At 37.3% G+C, this 23,047-nt stretch overlaps 1 protein-coding gene across 4 annotated transcripts in view; it reads left to right on the top strand.

Annotated features, from left to right (window-relative positions):
* Positions 1–23,047, top strand: part of BACH1 (BTB domain and CNC homolog 1) — a 45,314-nt gene that overhangs the window by 9,479 nt on the left and 12,788 nt on the right. For 3 of the 4 annotated variants that reach the window (XM_061193997.1, XM_061193996.1, XM_061194000.1), the window contains exons 2-4: positions 14,266–14,559; positions 17,881–19,218; positions 21,176–21,382. In XM_061193997.1, the coding sequence (XP_061049980.1) occupies positions 14,326–14,559; positions 17,881–19,218; positions 21,176–21,382 (1,779 nt within the window). In that variant the 5' untranslated portion in view covers positions 14,266–14,325. Of the gene's footprint in view, positions 1–10,920; positions 10,976–14,265; positions 14,560–17,880; positions 19,219–21,175; positions 21,383–23,047 lie in introns of those variants that run through there. The other variant, XM_061193999.1, reaches the window with a different exon arrangement.

Genomic DNA, 23,047 nt, shown 5'->3' with positions numbered 1-23,047 from the left:
CTCCAGCACTGTGTCCTTCATTTAATTTTCCATATGTAGTTGGGTATAACTACAAACTTTGATTTAAGTTCAGCATAGTTTGGTGTCAGATTCTTTTTAACGATAGATTATGTAATCCAAGAAGTGTTAATCAGAAATTAATAAACTAAATATTGAATAATAAGGAAAAATTTCTATTCCATAAATGCCCTTTTAATCTGTTTGTCTAACATTGTTCTCATCACACACACAGGATACTTGACACATTTCCCTCTAGTCTTGTTTTTTTTATCCTCCTCACTTTTACCCCCACCCTCAAAACAACCTTGCTCTTCAGGCCATGTCATATGAATTGAAATGTAATATTTGGACCTGGGGCAGAAGAACTTTGTAACCTCTAAATGACTGATCCTCTAAGGGCTTCAGTTTCCTCATCTGTAACCGAAGTGTGGAAGTGGGTTGTATTGGGTGAATGTGCTTTTTCAGTTGGGAATTCTTTGGGTCTGTGAAATTATCAATTTTCTTGAGCAGACTTGTATAATTTTAATATTTTCTTTTTATCTTGTTGAGATCTTTATTAGGCTTATTGACATTTCATTCTTAAAGGTTCAGGAATCTCTGTATTTTGTAGTTTAACTCTTGGGTTTGTAGAACCTTTGAAAATGCAGTATTCTTTTGGTCATCTTTTGGATAAAGATGGCAATAATAATAATAAAATGTTAATGATCTCATGCTAGGCACTGTGCTATTAAATGTGCCCAACCATTCAATCCTTAGAGTAAGTGTTGATGTTGTTTTCCTTATGGGGAACCTAAAGGGTGAGGTGTCAGGTATCTTATAGATCACACCGTTGGTAATGTCTGCAGAACCTTAATTATATCCCAGTACTTCCCGTTCTTTCCAATATCATGCTGCTGGTTGTTTTAAAATACCTAAAATTGATTTTCTTTTGCATTTCATAATTCTGTATATTTGGTGTTTAGCACTTTATCCTTTTCAAAGGGCTTTGTGACATAAGTAGGGCAGGGGCTCCCTCCTTAAGTCTCAAGGGTACACATTTGCCCGTGTTCACAGAGCTAGACCTGACTTGATGGGTTTTTTCTCCTTATTTTCCTGTAACAGGGTTCTCTTTTTCCACATCAAAGCATCTTTTTATTTTAAATTTCTATAAAATTTAATTTATTCTTTTGTGTTTATTGTGAAGATATCAGTGGAGGCTGCTGTGTTTTAGAGTTGCCCATGAATTTTCTAGATAGTGACAAACCAATATCCTGATGAGTGGAGGAAATAATCTATTATCAAGGGGGAAAAAAGTAATTGACATCCTTTGGGAGCCTTCAAGACAGCCGAAAGAAATGTGAATTGCATTTTTTCCGAAGGCATATGTTTTTGTTTATGGTTTGTTGTCTCTTTGAACATTTTTCTGATTATAAAGTAATATGTTTATGGTTAAGAATTTGAATGCAGAAACAAGCAAACAAAAATTACCTGGATGTAACCATTGTTAATATTTTGATACATACCCTAACTAGAGGTGGAGGAACCAAGGTTTCTGGACATGTTAAATGTGAGATGCCTGTTAGACATACAAGTAGTAATTTGAGTATGCAGTTGGATACATGAGTACGAAGTTCAAGAGAATAGTCGAGATTAGACCAAATATAAATATGAGAGTGTACAGTAAGTCCATGAGTGATCGTGTCCACGCTGTGAGTCTGGATGAGTTCTCGTAGGGAGTGTTACAAAGAGGAGGAGAGATCTGAGCACCAAGCCCTGGCTCTCCAGCATTTAGAGGTTTGGAGGAGAAGGAGGATCCACTGAATTGACAAGGGGCTGCTAGTGAGGTGGTGAATCAGAAGCCAAGTGAAGAAAGGATTTCAGAGAGGGAATGATCAACCTGTTGAATGTTGCTGAGATGCTGTCTAAGAAGACTCAAAATTTGCCATTTGGCAATGTGAAGGCCGCTGATCCTCACAAAGTAATTCCCATGGAGTTGAGGGGAAAAGGTCTGATTTTAGTGGGCTCAAATGAAATTGGGAGAGAGGGAAGTGGAGATGGTGTGAATATAAATGGCTTTTTGGGGGAGTTCTACTGTAAAGAAGAGCAGTGAATTTTACTGTAGTTAGAAGGATGTGGGGAGGGTCAAGAAATTTTATTTTAAGAAAAGAGCCATTACAGTATTTTTGTATGCCAATGGGAATGTAGTGTATTCATTTTTTTCTCATATTTTGCTTGGTGAGACTTTGCAGAAGTTTGTCAATTTTATTGGTTTCCTTAAAGAATCAGCTCCTGGGGGGAAAAGGGGGTGGAAGGGATTGGGATTGACATATATACACTATAGAAACTATGTATAAAATAACTAACTAATGAGAACCTACTGTATAGCACAGGGAACTCTACTCAGTGCTCTGCGGTGACCTAAATGGGAAGGAAATCCAAGAAAGAGGGGATATATGTATATATATATATAGCTGATTCACTTTGCTGTACAGCAGAAAGTAACACAACATTGTAAAGCAACTATACTCCAATAAAAATTAATTAAAAAAAAATCAGCTCATGGTTTAAGTCATCAGTTCTATCAAAAGTAGCTGCAAAATTTTATTATGTGAGTGGTTTTCTTGGTGGAAATACAGTAGATTTCATTAGATTCTGTAAGTCGGAGAACCAGCGCTCCAGTTTGGAAGTTTTAACAGCTTGTTTCCCTAAAAGATACCCTTACATTTTTAAAGATTCTATCTGAATTGGTATCTTTGTCAATATGAAATGTTAAAGAGTATGTATAACATTGTTCCCAAACAAGAAGAAATCTTACTGTATTTTTCTACCCTTCCTATCGCCTAGTTTTGTTAAAATAATCTAAGATTTTGGTTAAAGATTGATTTTTCTCTTTATCAAATTCCTTTTCTATTTGAAGAATCTTTGAAAAGTTGCATTAAGACTTACAGCCAAGTTATCAACAGTTTAGACTTAACTGAGTTTGACTATTTTTTGTTTACTGTCTATTTAAGCATCTTTTAAGTTTGTTTTTACAAAGTATTACATATTTTTGATTTAAAAACAATAAATTTATCATAAAGCAACTTCATCTGTTACACACCTAATTCTGCTTCAAAGATAATATTCATCTTTACCCATTTCTGCTATTTAATTTTTTAGAGACACAGACCTCTGTGTCTCTAAGATGTTTATACCTCATTTTATTTATGAACCTAAGATGTTATCTGTTTACTTTCTGTTACCATAGATGTTGATTTTGTTTGCTTCTGCCATCCCATCAGCTGTATTTATAATCATTCTATTTCTGTTCTTGGTCACCTCTACAATCCCCCCTCCACCTTTTTAAAAATTTGGTCTCATTAATCTAAGGCAGTATCTTTTGACTCTGTACATTATAAGTTATATAGAAATACTACCTTTTCTTTCAGTTCTGTCTGATTCCATCTCTCAGCTGGCCACTTTTATTTTACTAAGGTTAATAATTACATTTCATTTAATAACCATAATTAAGTCTTCCATTATTTGTTCTGAAAGTTGAAAACCAGTTAACAGTGTTCATGTTATTATATCTATGTCCATATTGGGCACTGGAAAGCTAAGTAACATGCTATTACACTTTTTTCTTTATGGTTTCACTGTCACCCTGTGCCACTCAAAAACATTTCTTTTTTTTTTTTTTAAATTGAAGTATAGTTGATTTACAATGTTGTGTTAGTTTTAGGTGTACAGCACAGTGATTCAGTTATACATCTATATGTATGTATCTATTCTTTTTCAGATTCTTTTTCCATATAGGTTATTAGAGAATATTGAGTATAGTTCCCTGTGCTATACAGTAGGTCCTTGTCGGTTATCTGTTTTATATGTAATAGTGTGTAGATACACACTATTAATCCCAAACTCCTAATTTATCCCTCCCCCCTCCAACTTTCCCCTTTGGTAACCATAAGTTTGTTTTCTATGTCTGTGGGTCTCTTTCTGTTTTGTATATAAATTAATTTGTATCTTTTCTTTTTTTTAGATTCCACATATAAGTGATATCATATAATGTTTGTCTTTCTCTGGCTTACTTCACTTAGTATGATAATCTCTAGGTTCATCCTTGTTGCTGCAAATGGCATTATTTCATTCTTTTTTTATGGCTGAATAATACTCCATGGTGTGTGTGTGTGTGTGTGTGTGTGTGTGTGTGTGTATCACATCTTCTTTATCCATTCCTCTGTCAGTGGACATTTAGGTTGCTTCCATGTCTTGGCTATTGTGAATAGTGCTGCTGTGAGCATTGGGGTGTATTTATCTTTTCAAATTGTGGTTTTCTCTGGATATATGCCCAGGAGTGGGATTGCAGGGTCATATGGTAGCTCTATTTTTAGTTTTTTAAGGAACCTCCATACTGTTCTCCATAGTGGCTGTACCAATTTACATTCTCACCAACAGTGAAGGAGGGTTCCTTTTTCTCTACACTCTCTCCAGCATTTATTATTTGTAGAGTTTTTGATGATGGCCATTCTGACCGGTGTGAGGTGATACCACGTTATAATTCTGATTTGCATTTTCCTAATTATTAGCGATGTTGAGCATCTTTTCTTGTGCCTTTTGGCCATCTGTGTGTCTTTGGAGAAATGTCTGTTTAGATCTTCTGCCCATTCTTTGATTGGGTTATTTGTTTTTTTGGTATTGAGCTGTATGAACTATTTGTATGTTTTGGAGATTAATCCCTTGTTGGTTGCATCATTTGCAAATATTTTCTCCCATTCTGTAGGTTGTCATTTTGTTTTGTTTTATTTATGGTTTCCTTTGCTGTGCAAAAGCTTTTAAGTTTTATTAGGGTCTGTTTGTTTGTTTTTGTTTTTATTTCTATTACTCTAGGAGATGGATCCAAAAAGATATTGCTGCAGTTTATATCTAAGAGTGCTCTGCCTGTGCTTTCCTCTAGTTTTATAGTATCTGTTCTTACACTTAGGTCTTTAATCCATTTTGAGTTTATTTTTGTGTGTGGTGTAAGAGAATGTTGTAATTTCATTCTTTTACATATAGCTGTCCAATTTTCCCAGCACCACTTATTGAAGAGGCTGTCTTTTCTCCATTGTATATTTTTGTCTCCTTTGTCATAGATTAATTGACCATAGGTGCGTGGGTTTGTTTCTGGGTTTCTATCCTCTTCCATTGATCTATATTTCTGTTTTTGTGCCAGTACCATACTGTATTGATTACTGTAGCTTTGTAGTATGGTCTGAAGTCAGGGAGCCTGATTCCTGTAGCTTTGTTTTTCTTTCTCAAGATTGCTTTGGCTATTTGGGATCTTTTGTGTTTCCAGAAACATTTCTAACATCAAATTCAAATAATAGTTAACAATTACAGAGCACTTGTATGTGTCAGGCACTGTCTTAAGGACATTATGTATATTATTTCATTTGATCCTCCCAACAAAAAGTACTATTCTTGTCCCTTACTTCTCCCCACCCCCCCAAAAAAAGGGAATTGTCAGAGAGATGTAAAGTAATTTGCCCAACTGGCAGGGTTGCCATCAAGCTATAAAATACTATTCTGCGCTGTCCACCTCTGGTGCTCTCTAGAGCAGCCAGCTGCCATGTTTGTGAGGTTCTGAAAGAGTCAGTCTTAGGTGTGCTCTCTGATGATTAATCTCTGTCCTTCTTATTTCTAGCCCCTGATTGTGGGATCTTATAGATGTCTGGGGTGAATACTTTGAAAGTGGTGTGGGAATGAGGGTGCTGAGTGAGTTGGGGAATTTTACTCTTCAGGGGAATTGTTGGAAGTTTTCACTCTGCTTTTTTTTCCCGTTTGAGTTTCTTATAGGAGTTCTAAGTTAATTGGGATAGTAACTAGTACACCCCCCTTTCTGCCCATCAGTTGCTCAGCTTAGAAAACCTACAGTTAACATCATATTTGATGGTGAAACATTGAACACTTTCCTTACAGGAAGGCAAGGATGCCCTTTCTCACCACTCTCACTATTCAGTCATTGCAATAAGGGGAAAAGAGAAGTAAGTGTAAAGATGGGAAAGAAGTAAAACTGTCTCTATTTGCAGATGACATGATTGTGTACATAGAAATCCTAAGGAATCTACAAAGAAACTGTCAGAACTAATAAGAATTAAGTAAGGTTGCAGAGAATTTAAAGTTAATATTAAAAAAACCAATTTTATGTTTACATAGTAGCAGCAGAAAACCAGAAAATGAAGTTTAACAAACAAATCCATTTATAGTATCTACAAAATACCGTAAAATACTTAGGAATAAATCTAACAAAAGATATGCAAGCCCTCTTTACTAAAAAACATCAGAATAATGCTGAGAGAAATTAAAGAAGACCTAAGTAAATGGGGAGATATGCCATGTTCATGCATCAGAAGACTCAGTTTGTTAGATGTTGGTTCTCCTAAAATTGCTGTGTAGATTCACTGCAGTTCTAATCAGAATTACACTGGCTCTTACAACTCGAGAAGAAGACAGCCCAGTTAAAAATGGGCAGAAGAATTGAACAGACATTTCACAAAAGAAGATACACAAATGGCCAGTAAGCATTTATAGGGATGCCGAACGTCATTAGCCATCAAGAAATGCAAACTAAAACCACAGCTCTGTACCACTGTATATTTATTAGGATAGCTGAGATTAAAAAGACTGACAATACCAAAGTTGGTGAGAATGTGGAGCAGCTGGAGTGGTCATACACTGCTGGTAGCAATGAAAATGATACAGTTACTTCGGAAAAGTGTTTAGCAGTTTCTAAGAAGTTAATCGGAAACCCACCATATCACTCAGCTTCTCCACTTCTAGGTATTTAGTTACCCAAGAGAAATGAAGTAATGTCCATGCAGATGTTCACTGAAGCTTTATTACAATAATCCCAAACTGGAAACAATGTAGTTGTCCATCTTTATTACAATAAAAAGTCCATTTACCATTAAATGGATAAACAAATGGTGGTACATACATATAATGGAATAGTATTCAGCAATAAAAAACCCAAACATCTAATGTCCGCAACCTGATTGTCATTAAGCCGAGTGAAAGAAACCTGAAGCCAAAGTACATAATGTGTGATTCCATTTATATAAAAATCATAGAAAATGCACACTGGTCGACAGTGACATAAAGCAAATCATTGGTTACCTGGAGCCAGGGGAACAGGGAGGGAGAGACCTCAAAGAGGCATGTGGAATTTTGAGAAGTGATGGAAATTTATCTTGATTGTGGTGGTGGTTTCATTCACATATACAAGTGTCAAAACTCATTAAATGCTCTGCTTTAAACAGTGCAGTTCATTCAAGGAAAATCATACCTCTAAGTTGATAAATAAAATAGTGACTGACAAGTGCATGTTAGAAAATATATAATTCAGTAAATAAGCTGTACCAGTATAAGCCAATTCTAGTTGCTAGTTCATGTTTTCAACACAGTCATATTCCATTGAGGTGTAACAGTCCTATTAAGGATCACATAGCTGCCAGATCTGTTAAACAAAAGACTTCATTGTTTCTTAAATTTTTTGTAGTAAGAAGGTATAACAGAAGAATCTGTTACTCTTGTTTTAGTTCTGGTACTTGGATTACCTGTGTTCCTTTTTTCTTCCTTTATTCCCTTCCAAGCTATTTTAAACTTATTACCCAGAATTTAACAAATTTGAATTTGTTGATTTGGGAAGGAAAAAAACCTTTTGTTTCTGATCTGTTACCAGGTGAGTCCATAAACAACTGTAAACTTCTGTAACCATTCAGACTTCTCCCTTCTAAGTATAATTTTAGCTTCATAATTTCACATACGGAATTAGACCAAGTAAGTATAACAAGATCCATGATTAAATATATAATTCTCAATAATAGGAAAAGTAAATGGAAAAAAATCCAACTTTCTCTCTATAGAACCTCACATTTGTTGTAATAACCATGAGCTGCAAAAATTGTAGTGATTCCCTCACCCCACCACCTCCATTTTTAAAAAGCTGTAGCATCTTTTGTTACATAATTTTAACATAGCTTGTCAGGTTGTTTTCCCATATGTCACCGTAGAAGTCCTTAAAACACAATGTCATTGTTTTTGGTGCTGCTATAAGCACCTGTGCTACTTACCTTAATTCAAACTTATGTTTTCTGTTTTCCTTTAGCTTTTTTTGGTATATGCATCCATGTACCTTATCCAGTCATATTTAAGATTTTTTTTCATAAGGCTGAGAGAAGTGGATTTAGAAAATGTGATTATCAGATACAGTGTTTAAACAAGCGTGATATTTAGGATCTGCAGATGATTAAAGAAAATAGCAAATCTTGGTTCTGATTTATTCCTACTGGCTCTTTCTGGCTGGTAAGTCAGGTCTTAGAACATTGGAAGAATGCAGATTTAAGTTATTGTCTGTGATTTCAGCTCCCATAGAATTTTTGATGTTAAGGTTCTTTCAAACTTGGGGATGATAACAAGAAGATCCCTTATCTTTAAAAAGATTCTTTCCTATGAGCATCTCCACCTTAAATTTAAAAAAAAAGATGTTTTTTAAAGGCCTTTAAAGAAAAGATAAAGGACTGAAGGTGTAAACACACGATACTGTTTGGTCTTTGCCATCCTCTTGAAAAATAGAAGATAAGACTCACCTAATTTAAGAACACTTAAACTGTTGGTATCTTGGGTATATTGTAACAGGTACTGGCTTAGCAGATTTTGAAGCTAAAGAGGGAGCCAAGAAGGGTGGCGTGGTAGGAAGAATTTGCCTGTCTTCCAAAGACCCTGCCCTGAAATTGAGTGAGGCAAAAGTAATTGACAGGATGATGGGTGGTGGCAGGCAGAAGCAGTAAGGAGAAAAAGGCAGAAATTCCAAATGGCCACAAGAAAGAAGGAGAAGGAGAGTTGGGAGGAACTCACCCAGGCTGCAGATGAAGGGCACTGCCTTTATATAAAGGCCAAGACATTTGCCTGTTGTGCCATTTCTGATGTCCAGGGTCACCAGTCTCTCATGCCCAGCCATACACACGCACCCCCTTGGCTAACAACTATTTTGAAAATAGTCGTTCTTATTAATTGAATATTATGGTTAAATGAGAATTAACCAGAAAGTAGTTTTTATTTGAAGGCTTACTGCAAATACCTTTAGGAATGCCCACATTCCTGTGGAAGTTGTTTATAGAGATCATTGTCATCTCTTTCACCCCCAAAGTACCATTTTCATTTTGAACATCTCCAGGTTGTGTTCTTCTTGAACGTAGGGACTGTCCTTTGTTTGTGTTTCTATGGCACCTAGTTTATTATGTGGCACAGGTAGGCACTTGTAGAAAGAACATTTGTCATTGTTCAGTGAAGATGAAGGATGTTCGGATGATAGTCTTTTTTATATGAATCCTTGGTGTTAGGTTACTCCCTGTGCCCTACTACACTGAGAATTAAAAAACAATGAAGTCCTGTGAGACTTGAGATGAATAAACGTCCAGCTGTTCTGTACACGTGGAACTTCATCTTCATTCTGAATTTCTGTTATGAAGTATTGTAGATCTGGCTCCATGATCCAGTATTCACCTCAGGATTTTAAAAGTTTTTTTTAAGTACATTATCTTTAAAGTTATTGAAATGTGATAAAGCAACATCATCTTGTTTCTTTTAAAAAATGCTTTTGAAAGCAAAAACATTAAGAAGTAACTATTAAAACTTAAATTTATATTGTGTATATTGAGCACAGAGTAGAAGTTATTTCCAAATTGAGATGCAGGAAGCTTTAAAATGCCTGTTCATCCTTTATCAGCATTACTGAATGAATCAGCAATTTGCTCAGGTCAGTGAACCTTATTTTGAACTGTAACAATAGTTTCTATTTCCAAGAATATAGAAAAATTCAGGTGTAACATAGGAATCTGAATTTGGTGTTAAGAAATTAACAGAATTTTAGATCTGGCAGGCTCTGGGGGGGTATTATATCTTACTGTTTAGGTTTGAAAAATGATAGAAGGTGACAGACGTTAGAAGGATGTGTGCCATTCTTACCTGGTTTAGTCATTACTTAGTTATTGTTATTTGGTAAAATTGGATTATTGACCACTTAGATGGCTTTCAGAATTAGGAAAATGGAATTTCAGAACAACTTTTTGTAGTGCTCCATGCTAATGAAGCCAAGTTTGGGTAGTTGTATTGGCTGTGTTTATAGTTGCCAACCTTTGCTCTCCTTTGGCCAGTTGCTCCCAGAGCTGGGCCTCCCTTTTGCTCCTCCTGACTCTGGAAAACCTATCTAAGGAATCTTCTCTGAGTACTTGGCTCAGCGGCATTATTCCCTTATGTATTGGAATAGCTGACTGTGCTGTGTTTGGAAGAAGATGTAGATGATTGGGGTTCTGGGTTTATACTAAAAATGCCAAGTCATTTGTTCAGAAGCAAGTACCTGCATTGGGCCAGGTACTCTGTTATATGCTTGAGTTATGGTAGAGAACAAGTCAGGCAAGGTTTTGACATTTACGCTGAGACCTAAAGGTGAGGAGTTAGCCAGCTGAAGAGTAGAAGTCCAGGGAGTGGGGAGAGCATGTGCAAAGGTCCTGAGGTCAGAAGGAGCTTGATGCCTTTGGGCGAGAAGGAAGGAAGGTCAGGCTGGAGAATAGCGAGAGAGGGAGACAAAGGCTTTGAGGCAAGGCTGGATTAATAGAAAACCTGACCAAGCAGGTCTGGAGGACATGCTAAGGATTTAGAATTGATCATAAGAAATTTGGAAGACGTGGGGTTTTCAGCAAGGGAGACATTGATATAGGGGAATAAATTGGAGAGGATCAAGAGGGGCTTGAGGGGGCTGAGGCTTTTGTTATTTGTATTATCATCATAATTAATAGCTAATATTTATAATTTGTTTGCTTTGGGCCAGACACTGTGTTCAACCCTTTACCCTCATTTTCTTCATGTAAACCTCACAACAACCCAGTGAAGTGCTGCTGTTATCCTTGTTTTACAGGTGAGGAAAACAAGACCCAACCCAGCAAGGTTAAGCAGGTTGTCCAAGGCCATATAGTGAGTAAGTGGCAGAGCTGGGATTTGAACCCAGACAGCATATGATTCTAGACCCTGTTCTGTTAGCCAGTGGGCTTGTGTTTTCAATGTATGAGGTCATGGTCCATTATTGGTTCTTGAAATTTGAGTGGATCACAACTGGAATTTTTTTTTAATAGAACGGAGTAGAAATTAGACTACTTTGCACTAGTAAGGATAAAATATTGATATATGAAACTTTGTGCCACTTTTCATTTTATATAACTATATTTGTACATGTGTGAGCTTGTAAGACATTGCAAGAGGATAAACAGCGTTTGTCTAGGCAAGAGCCAGTGTGATGGCTTGGACTGGAGTTGTGGCGGTGTAGACGGAGACAAATGGGTCTCAGCTGTAAGAGGTCGAGGCACCAGGTCTCGGTAAGAGATTGGACACTGGGGCCGAGTGTGGGAGGTGTCAGCGATGAGTCCCAGGTTTCTGGTGGGAGCAAGATCAGTCCGCTTTAAGGGAGACTGACCCTTCTTAGAGGGGTCTTCCCGGGTGGCTTTTACTGCCTGATTCTCAGCTGCAGCTGATGGAACTTGGTGTTGGCATATGGTCCAAATCTGCAAGCTGACCATGAACTTAAGAGGTAACCCGTCACACAAAACGGCTCAACAGGGGGGTTGAGCCAAGAGTAAATTCTCTCTCTTGAATTTGAGGCGAGTAGTGAGCAAACTGGTGGCAGTGGGCCACACAAACACATGTGGGCTAACTGCAGCTCTAGAGTGAAGGTATAGGAATTGGTCTCTGTTTTATGTGAACACACCTCTCCATTTATTTAGGTGCTCCTCAGTGTCTTTCAATATAGTTTTTTTTAATTGAGGTAAAATTGGTATATAAACATTATATAACCTTCAGGTGTTTACCATTATAATTCCACATCTATGTACATTACAAAGTGCTTACCACCAAATCTCTAGTTACCATCCATCACCAGCCATACAGCTGACCACTTCATCTATTTTGCTCACCCCTAACCCTGTTCCCTTCTGGTAACCAGCAGTCTATTCTCTGTATATACAAATTTTATTTTGTTTTTGTTTGTTATGTTTTCTTTTAGACTCCATATATGAGTGGGATCATACAGTATTTATCTTTCTCCATCTGACTATTTACACTTAACATTATACCCTCAAGGTCCATTTGTATTGTTGCAAATGGCAAGATTTCATTTTTTTATGGCCGGGTAGTATTCCATTGTATATATATACCACATCTTTATCCATTCATCCATTGATGGACATTTATGTTGTTTCCATATGTTGGCTATTGTAAATAATGCTGCATTGAACATAGGGGTGTGTATATGTTTTCCAATTAGTGTTTTCATATTCTTTGGATAAATACCCAGAAGTGGAATGGTTGGATTATATGGTACTTCTATTCTTAATTTTCTGAGTAATTTCCCCACTGTTTTCCATAGTGGCCTCACCAATTTACATTACCACCAACAGAGTAGGAGGGTAAGATTTGTATAATTTTAAGGGTTTGCAAGGCAGAGGATAGGAAAAAATAAGGAGGCTGGGGACTTGTGCAGAGACATAGCAAGGCATGTGGTCAGCTGTTGAATCGGGCTTGGCTGGGGAGGGTATACAGTTTCAGATAAAGTGGAGGGCAGTGGTCTGTGTGGTACCACACACACAAGATACATAATTTCTTTGAATGATGGTTCCTTCCCCCTACTCCTAACACTAATTCCTTGTGTTGATAGATGAAATATTAAGACCCATTGCTAAAGGGAATTTACTACCCTTTCCTATGGGCACAACCCAAAAGTAGAGTTAGTCCTAGGACATGATTTTGGAGTTGCTATGATTTCATGTGGTATGCTGAATCAGTAAATGACAGGTTGTGATTCCTTGACCTTCGGTAGAGTTTAACCACATAGTGAGAGATTTTACTGTAGTTGACTATTTCTGAGGAACCTAACATTTCAGCTATAATGAGCACCTTAAAAATAAACACATAAGTGGAATTCATGGATGCACTTCATGTGTTTGTTACTAAGACACCCTGTCTTTGAGGTGGAATTCACCCATGATTTGGGCCTGGTCTGTATGAACTTTAGTAGTTCTTACTTCTCCTTTCATTTTTGTTTGGAGTATAGCAACTGAAAACAGTAACATTTATTCAGTCACTGAACATTTGTGGACCTTCACGTTTCACGCAGTGAATAAGGTGTCAGAAGAGCAAAAGTGAATGACACAGGGATGACCCCTGTGAGGAGCTTTTCAGCCTCCACTGTGGTTGCCATGCCATGGTGGGGTGTGTACACACACCTCGGGGTGCTCTCTGCTGGCCATTGGGGGCCGGAAGAAAATATTAGAGCTTCTCTTTCAACCTCTTACGTTCAGCCTCTGTGTGTTTTATAACATATGTAATATATAAGAATGGTACATGTCTGAAATATATGGACAAACATACATATATTGGGGCTGCCCTTTTTTTTTTGCCAGTAGTATGTATGGATCAAAAAAAGTTTGGAGGCTACTGTATGTTATTATGTATTTTTTAAAATATACATTTTTGATAACTTTCTCTTATGTTTTAGCATTTTGAGAAAACCAAGAGTTTCTGTGTGTGGTAAACCATGTTCTTAACGGTGGAGTAGTCCTATTTGTTGCCTACGTTTTGTCGTGTCAAGTAAGACTTGTTATGTGAAAAAGACTCATTACTAAGATCTGGCCTGACAGATTTGAGGCTTTCAATCAAGGGAAGTCCTTTTCTTCTTCATGTTGGAGGGACTTTACCTTTTGTAGGATGTGCCCCTTGTTCTGAAGCACCAAGCCCTCCTACCTGCTGTCAGATGTTGCGGAATGGGGCATGGAGAATGTGGAGTGCCATATGCTTGTTCCACTGTTCAGTCCCAGCCCAAAGTGTGACCTCAGGTGATCTGTGCACACGCCCATTAATGTCTTAAAGCAACAGGAGTGGGATGCCACCCAGAAATTTCTCGGCCGCCCTGTTTGCTCTTTGGAGCTGTTTTCTCTGTACAAAATGTCTCATTTTCAGAGAGCCCTGAAATCCTTGCTTCAAAAAGGTCTTCCCTCCCTCACCCTAAGAACATTTTTCCTAAAATTAGTTAGAAAAACTGCTTATCAAGAACCAATTTTAAATGAGGTAAAGTGAATAAATGCTTCCAGGCTCTCGAGAGGCTGTTGTTTTCAGTTGGGTTTTAGTGATGAGTATTTTAATCGTTATTTGCTAGTGTCACTTTAACAAACCTCTTTACCAAGGTCTTCTGCGAGTGACACCTGGCCTGTGTCTTGGCAGGATTAATGACCGTCAGAAGCATGCTCTCTCGGACCCTCCCGACGCCACCTGTGACGCAGAATGTCGCTGGGTGAGAACGCGGTGTTCGCCTACGAGTCGTCGGTGCACAGCGGCCACGTGCTGCGCAGCCTGGACGAGCAGCGCCGGAAGGACGTGCTGTGCGACGTCACGGTGCTGGTGGAGGGCCGGCCCTTCCGCGCCCACCGCGCCGTGCTGGCCGCCTGCAGCGCCTACTTCCGCTCCAGGCTCGCGGGCCAGGCCGACGCCGAGCTGCGCATCACTCTGCCCGAAGAGGTAGGAGAGGTCGTCCTGATTGCAGTTTAACTTAATTAAATCTCTCCTGGTTTATAAAGTTAAAAGAAGACCCAGTCTCCCCCGTCCTCAGGCCGAGGAGCAGTTCCCGGCTTGTGCCACAGCACATGGCTTTAACTTTCTTCATAGAAATGATGCCGTTTTACACGTAAAATGATTAACTTTGGATGTGCGTGAATGTTTGTTGAGCAGTTGAATAACTTGACCCCCTGTAATTTTATTTGTTTGTTTGTTTGTTTGGCTGTGCTGTGCTGCTTGTGGGATGTTAGTTCCCCTACCAGGGAAAGAACCCAGGCCCTCGGCAGAGCACAGAGTCCTAACCACTGGACTGCCAGGGAATTCCCAACCCATTGTTATTTTTAATGAAAGGACCCAGCCAGTGGATTACAGACATTCAGCGAGGTCATGCTGGGAGAGGCCATACCGTGTGCTCTTCTCTCCCTTCGGACCTTTTCCTGTGATGGGAAACTGACAGGGATTAGGGTTCTCTAAAACATCCATTTCTCTAGGACCCGCCCTCATGGATATGGGTTGGGAGTGAGTTGCACGTGACAGCCTGCCTGTGATGCTTAGTTTTATTGTTTTCACTATGAGTCAGAGTTGTCAGATCTATTAATTTTTCAAGCAGCTGTTAGCTAAGGATTTTAGAATTTGGAGGAAACCAGAAGATTATGCATTCCAGCCTCCTCATTTTGTCTACATGTGGCTGTTAGGTACTCTAGAAGTGTTCTTTCTCTCCCTTTCTTCTTGAGATTGTGGCTATGCGTTGGTAGAAGAAAGGTGATTTTGTGTCATACTTATAGAGCCTTGTTCTTACATACCTTTCGCCCACCAGACTGTTGTGGAGCTCACACACCTAGATATTTAAGTCCTTGTTACCATCCTGCCTCCAAGAGACCTCTCTCTGGGCAGGAGTGCTGGGTATACACTGACTCTTATAACAGCTTGCTTGATTTCATTAGTAACTACAGCTAGAAAAATGCTGAGCCTTGTGGCATTGGGACACACATTAGAAGTTGTTAAAAGGAATTTGGACAAAGTATGTAGAACTTCTCTGTGTACGACAGGTGTGTGTGCGCTGCTCTGTGATGACACTAAGTCTACAGTTGAGCTTATCGCTGGCCGTGCGTACATACATGAAATTGTAGCTACAGTTTGGGGAATAAAAAGGTTGTCAGTTCTGTGGCAGAGGTCAGAGCAAATAATATGATAACCAAGACAACGACAGGAAGGGCCAACTATAGGTTAGCCATTGTTTTTTAAAAAGTAGCATCACGTATCATAATGGAGATATCCTTATTATGGTCTGTAATTTCAAATTACTTAATATGACTTTCCAAGTAGAGAAAAATTTGATTCATGTGCATGGAAGGGAAGGTATATGCATGCATGTGTGTGTATATGCATTCGTTCCTTCTAATTTGAGTGTAAATCATAAATTTTCAAATATTTGAAGTGTTTCATCATAGTGGCAGATTGAAAAGGTCATTGTGTAACTCACTGTCTTAAAAGCCTCTTTTGATTATTTTAACTTATTTGAAAACTTTTTAATTGAAATATTTATTGAGATAATTATAAATTCACATGTAGCTGTAAGACATAATGCAGAGAGATCCCTTGTTGCACTTTGTCCAGTTTCTTCTAATAGTAACATTTTGCAAAATTATAGTACAGTATCACAACCAGGATTCTGACAGTAATACAGTTCACCCATCTTATTCAGACTTCCCTGGTTTTACTTGTACTAAGTTGTGTGTGTGTATGAAGTTCTATACAGTTTCATTTTCTGGATGGGTCCATGTATCCACCACCACAGTCTGAACAGTTTCAGCACCCACCCAAGAATCCCTCGTGTTGCCCTCTTATAATCACACCCACTTCCTTCCTGCCCTCTGTCTGCACTCCCTTATCCCCTTGCTCCATTCCTAATCCCTGGCAACCACTAATCTGTCCTTTTCTAAAGTCTTGTCATTTCAAAAATGTTATATAAATGGAATCATAATAGTATGTGACCTTTTGGGATTGGCCTTTTTCCGCTTAGCATAATTCCTTTGAGATTTATCAAAGTTGTATGCATCAGTAGTGTGTTCCTTTTTACTGTATTCCATAGGGTGGCTGTACCAGTTTTTATTTAGCTATACACCTATTGAAGGAAATCAGGCTGATTCCAGTTTTTGGCTGTTACAAATAAAGTTGCTGTGAGCACTTGTACAAACATGAGTTTTCATTTTTCTGACATAAAAGAACAGGAGTGCAGTTGCTGGGACATAGGGTGGTTGCATGTTTAGTTTTATAAGAAACTACCAAACTGGTTTTCAAAGTGGCTGCACCATTTTACATTCCCACCAGCAATACATGAGTGATCCAATTTCTCCACATCTTCACCAGTATTTGGTGTTGCTATTTTTTATTTTAGCCATGTAAAAGCTAATTAAGTACTCCCAGTTTAGCAGTATTTTAAGAAGATCACAAAAAATTATATATTGATCACTCTTATAGGAATTCAGTGTTTTCAAATTAATTTTGTATTTTGAGCCCAGAACGACGCTTTCCCTGCACTACAGTAGGTTTCATTTGCCCCTCACTTTGCAGAGGCAGGTTCAGTGTAAATGTGCAAGTTTCTGCTGAAAAGTTTTATTACCTAGAGTCCATGAATCTTTGCTAAAACAGTACTGGGCACGAGTTTTAGACCTTCACTTAGATCATTTTTTAAATCTGAATCTTTAAAAATTTTATTAGAAATTTTTGGCATGAAATAAAGATAATAATTACCATTTACTGTGCATTCACCATGGACCAGGACTACTTTAAGTGCCTTGGATATATTGTTTTCCATCCTTGAAAATTTCACTTTTGTAGTTTATAGCAGTTGTAGTTTATAGTTGTTTGGATTATAGTGACCACATGGGGCTGGGATGGCAACAGACACCTGGCACTTGACTATGTGTTGCAAATTGTATCCATGTTGCTTTATTCCACAGATGATTTCTTTCAGCTATGTGGAAAATTGTGGTCATGTTTATATCTTTACCTCATATGAGTAAATCATACTCCATGGGTCATTAAGAGTGGAGTCTATAAAGTGAAGGGTGTGGTCCCAATGAACAAGATGTGAGAAGCATGCTTTTCTAGATTCCCTTAGCTTTACATTTCCTAGAAGAATATTTTTTCTTACCAAATTAAAATACCCATTTTGTAAATATCGCAAAGAGGTTACTCCCTTGCCACCCTCCTACTTTTCTTGTACTTATCTACTAGACAGCTTTCATGTGATGCATTTGTTTTTATTTTGTATATTAACAGGTGACAGTTAAAGGATTTGAACCTTTAATTCAGTTTGCCTACACTGCTAAACTGATACTAAGTAAGGACAATGTGGATGAAGTGTACAAGTGTGTGGAATTTTTAGGTGTACCTGATATTGAGGAATCCTGCTTTCAGTTTCTCAAATACAAGTTTTTGGACTCCACTGCAGACCAGCAAGAATGTCCAAGAAAAAAATGCTTCTCATCACCCTGTCAGAAACCAGATTTTAAATTTTCACTTTTGGACCAGAGGGATTTAGAAATTGATGAGGTGGAGGAAATTTTGGAAAATAAAAATGTTCAGACTCCTCACTGTAAACTCCGTAGGTATCAAGGCAGTGCAAAAGTATCTCCTCCTCTACAAGACAGTGCCAGTCAAACATGTGAATCCATGTGCTTAGAAAAGGATGCTGCTCTGGCTCTGCCATCTTTATGCCCCAAATACCGAAAATTCCAAAAAGCGTTTGGAACTGACAGAGTCCGTACTGTGGAATCCAGTGTCAAAGACATTCACACTTCTTCTGTTCAGCCAAATGAGACGTCCGAAAATGAGTGTCTAGGAGGAATCCAGGACTGTGCAGATTTGCAGGTGATTTTAAAATGTGAAGAAAGAAAATTAGCAATGGAACATGAAGAAACCAAGAAGAAAGATCCTGCTTCTCAGTGCCCATCAGGAAAAACAGAAGCGACTCCTTTTCCCCCCAGCTCTACAGATCCCCATGGGCTCTATCCTCTGTCTCTTTTACACACGTATGACCAGTATGGTGACTTGAATTTTGCTGGTATGCAAAACACGACAGTGTTAACAGAAAAGCCTTTGTCAGCTTCAGATGTTCGAGAAGAGAAAACTTTCAGTGAGAGTCAAGATTTGAAATCTGACTCTGGCCCCAGGGAAGATAGTAACCTCGCCTCAAGTGATCTGAGTAGCGTGGAACGAGAAGTGGCAGAACACCTAGCGAAAGGCTTCTGGAGTGACATTTGCAGCACGGACTCTCCTTGCCAAATGCAGTTATCACCTGCCGTGGCCAAAGATGGCTCAGAACAGACCTACTCCCAGAAACGGTCTGAATGTCCCTGGTTAGGTATCCGGATTAGTGAGAGCCCAGAACCAGGTCAGAGGACTTTCACAACATTGAGTTCTGTCAATTGCCCTTTCATAAGTACTCTGAGTACCGAAGGCTGTTCTAGCAATTTGGAAATTGGAAACGATGACTACGTTTCAGAGCCCCAACAGGAACCTTGTCCCTACGCTTGTGTGATTAGCTTGGGAGACGACTCTGAGACGGATACCGAAGGAGACAGTGAACCCTGTTCAGCCAGAGAACAAGAATGTGAGGTGAGGGGAAAATGAGTGTGTTGTTAAGTCATTGTTTTACCACTGTTAATTGGGATTAATGTGTCAGCTCCTGTCGCATCACTGGGGATGTGAGCCGGCTCAGAGAGGGAGGAGGAAACCCATACACAGTTAATTATACAACCATATGATAAATACCAGGAGTGTGTGATGACGTTTGAAGGACTTCTGTGTTCATTTATTTCAAGTAGGTGTATTTATTTTGTTAACCAGGTTATGGATTCACACATTGGCTGTTTAACTGTTTAAATCAAATGCCAGGTCCCGAGAGGAAAAAGAAAAATGATTCTGTAGCATTATGTGATAACTTTTGGTTAAATACAGCATATATTCAGTCTTACTCACTGCCACATGGATGTCTAGACGTGGGACTAGTCACTTGGCAATGACTTAGCAGTGACTGGTTGTAAGAATGTGGCTTCTGATCCAGAGTTTTCTTTCTTTCTTTTTTTTTTTATCACCCCTCTTTTTTATTTGAGTACAGAACTAGTTAATAATTTTTAAATTAATTTTTATTGTAGTATAGTTGATTTACAATGATGGGTTAGTTTCTGTACAGCAAAGTGAATCAGTTATACGTATACATATATCCACTCTGTTTTAGATTCTTTTCCCGTATAGGTCATTACAGAGTATTGAGTAGAGTTCCCTGTGCTATTAAATAGGTTCTTATTAGTTATCTATTTTTTATATAGTAGTGTGTATATGTCAATCGCAGTCTTCCAATTTATCCCTCCCCCCACAGAGTTTTCTTTACACTATTTTCTCAGAGCTATGAATTTTTTTCTTATTTTCCCTTAGTTATTTCATCTATTAATTTAAAGAATGTCTTAATAATTTAGCATGAATTACGTGTAGATGGTATGGTATTAATCATACTAAGCTTGATCTGTATACTTTGTGTACAAATGTTTGTATTTGATAGATGCTTTTTTGTAAAACATTACTATAGTTCCAGTAATAATAAGGGCATGTTAGTTCTTTATCATGTTCTTTGGTTTGATAGCTGTTGGATGACATAGTTTGAAAGAGGTTTTTTTTTCCCTTGGCTGTGGAAGGAGGTGATTGGTGGTTTAATTTAAGAAGTAATATGTATGCATGAGTTACATCTATAGATTTTTACATGATATTTATAAATCCAGTGTTTGGAACTGTGAAAAGAATGCTAAAAATAAAACTTTAAGAAATTTTAGAGTATTTTGTGTAACTAATTTCTGTCAGCTTGAAAGACTAAGTTACCACAGAAGCTGACCAATGTTTCATTTGTGTTTTTGATAATTAATACAATTAAACTGTCCCACAGTTTTGTTATGTTTTTAAATTATCTTCTTATTTTTTTCAAATTTAAGTATGTTGAAAATGACTTTAAAATATTCATAAGGTTTTTCTAACCATTTCTACATTGGCAAGTGAAATGAGTTATGTGAAACTGCCATTTTCCTGACAGAAAAATAAATTTTCTGAAATGCTTCAGAAATTACTAGTGGTAATATACCAGTATTAAATCAGTGCTACACAGTAATATAAATCAAAGAATAAAATAGATTTTTTTTTTTGGTTTGGGTAAAAATACATTAAAAATACTTTAGAAAGAGCCTTAAAGATATCTATGGGTTATTAACATGCCCTAGTAAAATAATTTAAATTCTGTTTTTTCATCTTAAATACATTAATATTTGTGTTGATAATGTTTGATTTGCTGAAAAAAATTTGCTTCTCAATTTGTCTTCTGAACCCTCTCTAAAATAGAATCGGAATATCAATTAAATTATCAGTCTTTAAAGGATTGTATAGAAATTGGAAATAGGGGTCTTTTTTTTTTTTTTTTTTAACCTCTAAATGAAGTTCCCTGGAAAACATAGGTGCATATCTTTCTCTTCCTAGATTTAAGTAGAAACTACAAAATACAGCAACTACTAACGTTTATTTCACCTTCTAGGTAAAACTACCATTTAATGCACAACGAATAATTTCGCTCTCTCGAAATGATTTTCAATCCTTGTTGAAAATGCACAAGTTGACTCCAGAACAACTGGATTGCATCCATGATATTCGGAGAAGAAGTAAAAACAGAATTGCTGCACAGCGCTGTCGCAAGAGAAAACTTGATTGTATACAGAATCTTGAGTCAGAAATTGAGAAGCTGGTAAGTATGCAAGTTTCTTCTTATTCTAATTCCAACAATTCATTCTTTCTTTTTTTTTCAGACGGGAAATAGCTATTTCAATTCCTAAGTCAGATATAATGCTCAATTATACATTAATTTTAAAATTTACCAATTATCATTTTAAGAAAATTATATGACATTTTCAGAAAGCTTAGGAAATAAAAAACAATGAGTGTTTTCATAGACTATTTTACTTGAGTAAGTGTTCTACATATTTAGCATGATATACAACCATATGTAAGTTGAGGACTATTTCTGTGTGCTTTTAAAAAAATGATTTATAGATTAAGGATAATTCTACTATCTACCTAACTCTTGGTGGTTGAGTAAGGGTTAAAGATATTAATAAAGCACTTTAATCTCTTTGTGCTGTGTTTGGTGTCTATAAGAGCTGATGTTCCAGTTGTTAGTTTTAATAACTAGTAACTTGTTTTGGTTGATACCAAAACAGACCAGCCAACTTGGATCTTTCATCTAAGGGAAAGAATTCACGTGCTGGTATAAATAGAAAATTTTAAGATCTAATGAGATCCTAAGTGAGAAGAATGCTTACTTTATTGAATCTTATTTTCTATTCCAGCATGAAAACACAAATTAACCCAAAAAGTAGATTAATTTCCACCCATGTTTTTCTACACCCTAGTGGTTGATAGAAGGAAACATTGTATGAAAAAAGATAACTGATAGTGCAGGCCAGCTAAAGCTAAAAATAAGGTTAGAGACATCAGGGAAAGAGTGCCTAGAAGTAGTAAAAACATTCATTGAATGTTCGGTTTTGGGTCTTTGTTAATTATTGGTAAAAGTTTAAAATTGCGATTGTAGTAAATCTTTAAACATGAATGTTCCTAGCTGTGAATAGTAAGTAAACAGCAACAATTTAGAAAAAAGACACTGCATTTATATGCCTTCAGAAAAGTGGAAAAATAAAAATTTGTTATTTATGTAGTATTGTGGTATACTTTAGGCAAAAAGATGAAGATGTTTAACTATATAAAAAGATGAAGCAAACTGTATAAGAAGATGAAAAAGAAACCATATGTTTTACACATAGAGGCATGAGAGATATTAAAAAACCTATATGATATTGCTGAATGATTAGAGTTGTTAAGACCAAAGAAGAAAAGTGACAAATTCAGTAACATTTACCCAGTACTCTTAGGGTGTGTATCCGTCCATACCTGTAAGCACTAGTGTCCTTTCTTATTATCCAACTTTGGATTAAACACTTACCTGCCTTTAGACAGAGTACAGCATTTTAGCCTTAGTTTTTATTCTGTACTGTAATACAGAGATGCTTTCTAGACTGTTGGGTTGTATAGTGCTATTTGAAATGAACGTTGAATAAACTTGCACTACTGGAGTACTACTATACCTGCTTCTTTTAGTTCTGTCTTCCCCCTCAGCTAGTGATGATTTTTAGCTGCCAGTAGAATTTATCTGGTTTTCTTCCTCCTAAAAACAAACAAAAATGAAAACAAAACAAAAAAACCCTTCGTATCGATTGAGTTTGTTTCATCAGTAACTTTATTTTAGACATGTACTATGCAAATATGTTGGAGAGTAACTATTACCCTTTAGAACTAGTCTATTTCATGACTCATAGGTCATATTTATATTTTTTCATTGCAGTCAGACGTTGGATTG

Source organism: Eubalaena glacialis, chromosome 6 (genome assembly GCF_028564815.1).
Source record: "Eubalaena glacialis isolate mEubGla1 chromosome 6, mEubGla1.1.hap2.+ XY, whole genome shotgun sequence".
Lineage (NCBI taxonomy): Eukaryota > Metazoa > Chordata > Mammalia > Artiodactyla > Balaenidae > Eubalaena > Eubalaena glacialis.
This window is presented reverse-complemented; position numbering and strand designations above follow the sequence as displayed.